At 53.3% G+C, this 8,138-nt stretch overlaps 1 protein-coding gene across 1 annotated transcript in view; it reads right to left on the reverse strand.

Annotated features, from left to right (window-relative positions):
• Prdm14 (PR/SET domain 14) overlaps positions 1-8,138 on the reverse strand; it is a 22,619-nt gene that overhangs the window by 13,772 nt on the left and 709 nt on the right. Inside the window, exons 2-4 of the mRNA XM_004637573.2 lie at positions 1,403-2,116; positions 885-938; positions 641-798 (exon numbers count right to left, since the gene is read on the reverse strand). Of these exons, the coding sequence (XP_004637630.1) occupies positions 641-798; positions 885-938; positions 1,403-2,099 (909 nt within the window). The 5' untranslated portion in view covers positions 2,100-2,116. The remainder of the gene's footprint in view (positions 1-640; positions 799-884; positions 939-1,402; positions 2,117-8,138) is intronic.

Genomic DNA, 8,138 nt, shown 5'->3' on the forward strand with positions numbered 1-8,138 from the left:
TCTACAGGGTGTTCAGGGTCTCACTACTAGATCAGACTCATAGTGACTCTGTTTACAGCCTCCCAAGTGCTGGGATTACAGGCACGTGCCACCATGCCCAAACTGAATCGCACAGTCACAATTGCTGTCTCACCACTGGCAAGGCAGGCCCCGGGGGATCAACATCCTCCCCCCCACACACACTTTAATCTGCCCAGTTATTCGCTTGGCTCTTGCCCTCCTGTATTTTTAACAAACTGCAGTTTCATCATCATGTCCCAGGTACTATCACTCGTTTGGAACATGCCAGAGAATAAAAATCCATGGCTAATTTCATAAGCAAATACCATCTAAGTCTAAAATTGGTTTTTATTCCTTTTGACATACTTTCAACATTACGTATTTAAAGCATTTGGTTTTGTCTATGAATACAATAAGAGGTACATTAAGTCTTTAATATATTCCCTAACTAATCTTGGCAGGTTAAAATGACCTCAGGTATCACAGAATCTGTTCTCTCTCTTGGAGAGATGCTGTCCTGATGATGCAGGGACCTGCTGTCCCTCTTTTGAGGGGAACTCTCCTGAGGAACAGGACCAAGAGTTCCCCCTTCTGCCAGCCCGCCCGTCCAGCAGACCCACCAAAAAGGAAGCACACTTACCTCCCACATCAGAGAATTGTCAAAGTGGGTCTTCAGTTCACTGGCATTGATCACTTTTCCTTGAAAGGGCCCAAATCTGATTCCTTTGGCAAGGAAGCTACTGCAGAACACACCAAAATGGGGCGTTGCTCCCAACATCGTGCACGTGAGGAGGAGACCTAGAGGAAACCCGAGGCAAGAAGAGGGATGAGGAAAGCGACTCCACGCGAGGTCCTGGGAATGTCAAGCAAGGAGGGCTGCCCACCTTCTGGAAGCTGAAGGGAGTCTCTATCCAGACTTTGAGGAGGCTGCTCAGACCCTAGAAAAAGAGCAGGGTTAAACTGTTCTTTTCATTAGACACACATTCATTATAAAACCTTCTCTTTTTTAAAAGCATTTTCCTCTTTACTCCCTAGAGATAACCATCTTTCTGTATATTTTTTATCATACTGTTCGGCTTCTTTGGCATCTCATTTCCTACCCCTTTGAGACTCAGATCTTTTTTGTGAAGCTTATGTAGTTGTGATGAACTCCTTTTTGCAAACTTCAGAAAGGAGACAAAGTCTAAGTCGCAGCAGACAGCGTGCTGGGAGCCGACTGGCAGAAGGCTGCCATCTGTCCACGCGTTCACATCTTTCTCCTGGCCCTCAGTGTTCACTAAGTCACCCCTGGGAATCACGAAGTTAAGTAAGCAGGGCCCCAGGCTCGGGTGGAGGTGACGCAGGGACCCTTTCCCAGCCAGTCCCATCCAACCCAGCTCCCGGCTGGCTTCAGTTCCCTTACCGGCACTGTCGGTGGGGACCAAGAGGCCCGAGATGGCATGATGCAGGCTGGCTGAGTACTCCAGGCTGGGCGCGACCCCGTATAGAACAAAATGCAGCTCCTCCTCGGTGAAGTGGAAACGACGACGACCAGGAACCGGCCTGCCCTCTCGGTTCAGGGGTTTGGGGCTTTCCTCAGATGGCTTGCTGGGAGAAGACGCTAGCTGGGAGGTCCTCTGCCCCTCAGGTAATGCTGAGGCATCCACGGGGAGCAGCGGCATTAAGGTCTCCGGTGCCCAGCACTGACCACTGTCTCTGTGCCCAATCGCGGGGACCAAATCGTCACCCCCGCGTGCGCCCGTGTACTCGTGGCTATTCAGAGCGAGTGGCACCTCCCTGGGGAGGTGGGGAATTGGGTACCACAACGGTAATTTGCTGTACCAAGGTAGTTCAAAGAGCGGCTCCCTGGGCAGAGCCAGACCCGGGCTCAGCAAGGGAGATGCCACCCCAAAGGGGAAAGGGTTCACGGCCTGAGATGCGGACATCGCGGCGTCCAGCTGTCCGAAGGGTTGGAAGTCCTCCTGCGCGGCGGGCAAGGCGTTCTTGTAGTGGCCATAGGCTGGGAAAGGGGAGTAGTAGGGAGCCAGGGGCTGGGGGCTCTCGGCCGGGTAGCACACCTTGTCCTGGGGTTCGGCCTCACTGGGCGGCCGTAGAGCCATCGCAGCTATGCTCGGGGCTGCGGAAAAGAGAGAGCGGCTGAGCTTAGGGCCGCCGTGTCCCGCATGCGCAGCTGCTCCCACCCCAGCTAACTCCAGGGTCTAAATTAATCGCATCTCGCATCGGAGTCCCAACTCCACCCCGCCAACCCTATCTCACTAGTTGGCCAAACCCAAAATCCTAAGAACAAAGACCCAACGAAAATCTCCAGAGATCCCGGCCGACTACAAGTTCCAGGTTAGTGTCGCCTTCGCTCTGCGTCTCCAAACACGCCTTGACCCGGCAAGGCAGGCTTTCTGCAACATTCTCTAACTTCGGCCCCCAACCCGAATCCTGCAAAACTTGTTTCAGTTCTCTTCACTGCCTTTTGCTCTGCCTGTAAAAGTAGCTCGCACAGGGTCTCCGGGAGACACTGGCCTCCTACCCTCTGCTCCCGGCCGCCCAAGGCCCCGGCGGGAGCGCACAGCCGCAGCGCGGGATGCGCGACCCCTGCAGGTCCTGACCACGCGGCCGCCTCCGGCTCACCGGGGAACTCGCCGCCCGCTCAGTTTCCTCGAGTCGCGCCCGGACCCAACCCGCCTGCCCTCCAGGGAACGCGCGCCGTCTCAGCCAGGGCGGTCTGGGGCGTGGGGTCGCCGGCGGGAGGAGGAGCCTCAGGGGCCGCGGCCCGCACCGCCCGCCCCCAGCCGCGGTGCCCGCCTGGAAAGGGGCGTCCTTGTGAAGACGCCTCGAGTCCTGACGGCTGAGGCACGAAGCTCTTCACGCCGGTGGCCCTAGGAGGCCAGATCAATGAGTCCAACAGGGAAACCAGCCAGGGTCGCGACTCAGAAATTAAAGAACACGGGGTCAGCGCGGGAGGTCGGAGCGCTCCACGGCAGCCGAGTCCGGCGGAGCTCCGAGGCGCCCTGCGCCCCTGCCTGGTCCACGACCGGCAGCTCGGGGCCGGAAAGCCTCTTAGGAGTTCCCAAGGCAATAAATGAATAAAGAAATAAGCGAAAGTCCCCAAAGCAGCAGAGAGACCACCCCGCCCCAGCCGGGCACCTACCTCGGCGCACCCCGGCTCCAGGAGCGGGATCCCGCCGCCGACTCCCGCGAGCCCCGAGGGCCAGGCCGGCGGCTCCAGGGGAGGCGGACGGGCTGGCCGAGGGCCGCCCAGGGGTGAGCCCACGCGGGTCCCCGCGCCCCGCCACTCCCCGCCCGCCGCCGTGATTGGCTGGCGCTCCGCGCGCCCCAGGTCCCTGGCGGTCACCCCCCAGTACCTACTCGCCGCCCACCCTGCCCGGGTCCCACGGGCGCTCATCAGTTACCCACTTCCTGAGGCCTGCGTGCCGCTCGGGCTCGGGGCGTCGTGTAGTCCCGAGCTGGACACCCCGGGTTCCGCGCCGGCCCCCCCGCGCACATTCGCACCCTGCACAGGGTCCGCGAGGCCGGGGCCGCACCCCGGTCTCTAGGTTGCGGGGTCCCACCGCCGGATTCAAGGCAGGCGGCGCCAGCCCTTCCCGGGGGCCAGCCGCGCTCGTCCCGCCGCCCGGAGACTGGGCGCCGTCCCGGGGACCGACACGCGGCGGCCTCGAGGGCCCCGCCGGACGCCTGAGATCGCGCGGCGCCGCGCCCAGACGCGTGCGGGCTTTCGGGCGTTCGCGTCGCCTAGCCGGGCTCCAGACCCAGACGAGCCTCTCTCACCCAAGTCCCAGCCGCCTCTGGCAACCCCTCCCGAAGACGCGCGACCTTGAGCGCTGGGGACTCTGAAGACGCAGTCCAGGCCCCTAAAAGGCCCTAACGGCCGCTTTTATCCCGCATGCACGCCAGCCATTGAAGAGGAGAAAGGAGAGCTTAATTCTTTTCTCATTCACAGAGGGAAGCACCCAGGGTCGGGGCAGCGCGAGAGAGGCGCGTGACCTTGCCGGGGTCCCCGCCGCCGCTTCCTTCCTGCCTGTGGGGCGCGCGCAGCCGGGAGGCGCCGAGGGAGGATGCGCTCGCCCGCCCGCCCGCCCGGGGCCGCCGCCGGGGTCCCAGAGCCTCGGCCCTCACCCGACCCTCCGCCGCGGCAGGTGGCGCCCCTCTGGGTTCCAGGGCCCCTACTCGGTCACCTTCGCCCCCGAGCAGCTGGGAGCGGAGGAGGGTGCGGGACCCGGCCCGAGGGCGCCGGCGGTGCGCTCCTCGGGGCCAGGGACTGGGAGAGGGACCGCGAGGGGGCGGGAGGTGCGGACAGAGGCCAGGCTTTCCTTCTGTCCGCCTTGGAGTGAGCAGCCTGGCCCGCACCTAGGAGGGACGGCTGTCAGAGCTTCGTCTGAGTGCTGAGCACCCCCAGAAAAGTATTATTTTTGTTTAGGAAGCAAAACCTGTGCCGCTGTCCTCAGGATTTGAGCCCCACTGGGTACCTGTCAGACCTCGAGCAGGATTTAAAGACCCATTCAGGGGTCTAAGAGCAGATTTTATGTTAGGCTATCGTGGGGATTTTTTTTTTTTTTTTTTTAATAGATTCATGGGTTGTAGGTTTTTGTTGTTTAGGACTATGCATTTCAGGCCGGCCTAGAGCTCACTGTGTAGCCCGGACTGGCCTGGAACTTGGCGGTGGTCTTCTTGCCTCAGTCTCCAGAGTGCTGGGGTCACAAGCGCCACAAGCTGCCATCATTGCTTGTAGCTTTTTTAGCAGAAACAACATGACCCCTACCTTATAGTCTTGTTCTGTAGAGAAACAAGTTTACTATATTTTGTTTTATTTTATTTCTTTATTTTATATTTTAAATCTTAATGCTAAGACATGTTTGTTAAAAAATACAACTAGAGGGCTGGTGAGATGGCTCAGTGGTCTAAAGCACCTACTTTAGAACAAGCTAAACTAAGCAAAGCGCAGGGCCTGCGGTTCAATCCCCCAGCACCACATGCCAGCCAGCCCCACCCCCTGGTGGGCTGAACTGGCCACACACACACACACACACACAAAATAAATAAATAAATAAAATATTTAAAAAAAAAATACAACTAGAGGGGGCCAGGGTGATGGCTTGGTGGAATAAGCGCTTCCCTGACAAGCGCAAGGGCCTGAGTTCAATCCTGGGTTCCAAAAAAAAAAAAAAAAAAAAAGAAAGAAATAGGTACACTAAAAGTGCAAATCCTTGTACTGTCTGGTTTACCCCCTCCACCCTTTGTTTTTGTTTTCTTTTGCAGACAGGGTCTCTGGATGTAGCTCAGGCTGGCCCTCGGGGTTGTGAATTCTCCTGTGATCCTCTTCACCCTCCTCTTCGGAGGTAATCCTACTTCACAGTTCGGTTACTCTCTTACTCTGTAGTCCCACTCTGGGTAATGGGATTGAACCTGGGCTCACTCGCTTGCTTGCTTTCTCTCTCTCTCTTTCAGATAGAATATTGTTAAATTGCTCAGGCTGGGCCGAATTTGTTATCCTCCTGACTTCCAAATAGGCAGGATTATTTTCTTTTGTACAGGGAATTGAATTCAGGACCTGGCTCTTGCCAGACAGGCACTGTGTTGCTAAGCTATATATATCCCCAGCCCCTTTTTTATTATTTATTTATTTATGTCTTTTTAAGGCAGAGTTTTTCTGCAGTTTAGGTTGGCCTTGAATTCACTGTGTAGCCCAGGCTGGCCTCAACGCTCAGTGATCTGCCTGCCTCAACTTCTGCAGTCCTGGAATTACAGGCTGTGCCACCATACCTGGCCTGGGATTACTTTTTGTTTGTGGTACCAGGGATTGAACTCAGGACCTTGCACTTGCCAGGCAAGTGCTTATTCTAATGGGATTACTTTTTTTTTTTTTTTTTTTGTTCTATGCTTGATGTGGTATAGGTGATGTAAAGTTTTAAGTAAGTTTTGTGTGGTACCTACTTCTCTTGAAATGGGGATTGAACTCAGGCCCTTGTGCTTGCCATCTCTCCGGCCTTTAATAATTTTTTTTTTTCCAGAACCGGGGATTGAACTCAGGCCCTTGCACTTGCCAGGGAAGCGCTTATTCCACCGAGCCATCTCCCTGGCCTCTAATGGGATTACTTTTAACTTGTGTTTATACATGCAGAATTTTAATGGGGGAAAAATGAGTTTTTATTTTTCTGCATTTTTTTTTTTTTTTTTTTACCAGGGATTGAATTCTGGATCTTGTGCTTGCTGGGCAGGCACTTGTTGCAGTCTTTCTTACTTACTATGTACTAGTCAGACTTCCCTATTAACACATTAGAATTAACTCTACTCTTCATAGTGACTGCGTGGTTCAGAATTTCACATCCTGGGTGTGCCTTTGTATTGTTTTCTCTCGAAAGATACTGAGGCTATTGCCAGGTGTGCAAAAGCTCATGGCTTCTGGAAACTCTTACTGGGATGCATATTAGTGCTGCTCTGCTTATAGAAGAAAATACGAGTGTGAAACTGCTCAGTCGGAAGATGTAAGCACTGAACATCTGAGCAGCTGCGTTAAGCCATACTGATTCCACCCCCTAGAGCAGTAAGTGCGCTGTCTCTCAGCCCTCAGTGAATGCTAAATATTCCAGTCCTTTAAAGCTGCCCACATTTGGTTGAAAAGTTCTATCACAGTATCTTATTATTTTCTGTTATCTTACTCTAATTTGCCTTTTAGTCTTTTTACTTAGTCTTTTTTTTTTTTTTTTTAAAGACAGGTTCTTACTATGTTGCCCATGCTGGCCTCGAACTCCTAGGCTCAAGTGATCCTCCTGCTTCAGGACTCCAGGTGGCCACCACCTTACCAGTTTATTTATTTTTGAGACAGAGTCTCACTATGCAGTTTGGGCTGGCCTTGTGCTCACTTTTTGTAGCACCCAGGCTGTTCTCGAACTTGCAGAGATCCTCCTGGCTCCACCTCCTGAGTGCTGGGATTACTGGTGTGTGCAACCACTCCCAGTTCTGTGTCCACATGGTGGGCACCCACATCTGGGGCCAAGCCAGCACACTCAGGAATCCAGGGCCAAGACCACAGTGCATGTGGGCCTGGGGATCGAACTCACATCCTTGCTCTTGCCAAGTAGGTGCTTATGCCTCTGAGCTATCTTTCTGGCCCCACCTTACAGATTAATAAATATCTTTGCACCACAATTGATGGGTGAGGCACCAAGCCAAGATACAACTGTGAACAAAGGACTTGGAATGTGGCTCATGTGGTATACACAAGGCCCTCAGTTTGATCCACATTGCACATGTGTGCGCACACACACACACAGACCCCGGCTGAGGCAGGAGAATTGTTGCAAGCTTGAGGTCCGCCTTGGCTATAAAGTGAGTTCAAGGCCAGGCTGAACTATATAGTGAGAACTTGTCTGAAAAAGACTTAAAAAAAAAAAAAAAAAGCCAGGTATGGTGGCACATGCCTGTAATCCCAGAACTCTGAAATTTGAGGCAGAAGTACTACTGTGAGTTTGAGACCAGCCTGGTCTACAGGATGAGATTCTGTCACCAAAAATAAAAACAATAAACAAACAAACAATTGTGAGTAAGCCACCTTGGTCTCTGTAACAGTCCGATGAACTGGGTGTTGTGGCACACACCTATAATCCCCAAACTCTGGGGAGCTGAAACATGAGAATCACAAGTTTGAGTTTAGCGTGGGCAGTTTAGAGACTCAGGCCCTGTTGTAAGTAAAACATAAAAAGAAAAAGAGGTAGGAATGTACAAAGGCCTTGAGTTCAAATCCCAATATCATAAAATAAATACATAAATAGTGTCTTATGAGGAAGATCTGATTTTTCTTTTTTTTTTCTTTTTTTTTTTTTTTTTTTTTTTTTTTTTTAGGGAAGGGTTTACAGGGTGTTCAGGGTCTCACTATTAGATAGTAATCGTAGTGAGGTCTCTGTTTAAAGCCTCCCAAGAGCTGGGATTACAGGCACACACCACCATGGCCAGTCTCAATTGCTGTCTCAGCACGCCCCAGGGGTGGGGCCAGCAGGGCAGGTGTGGGGATTGAACCCTTGGCTCTTGCACCTGCTTGTAGGTGCTTTAATCCACTGAGCTATTTGGCCAGTCCTAAGATCCAAATTTGAGTGAATACTGGAATGTGTAGTGATGAAGTGTAAAGGGAA

The sequence above is a fragment of the Octodon degus genome, unplaced genomic scaffold (genome assembly GCF_000260255.1).
Source record: "Octodon degus isolate 3935 unplaced genomic scaffold, OctDeg1.0 scaffold00091, whole genome shotgun sequence".
Lineage (NCBI taxonomy): Eukaryota > Metazoa > Chordata > Mammalia > Rodentia > Octodontidae > Octodon > Octodon degus.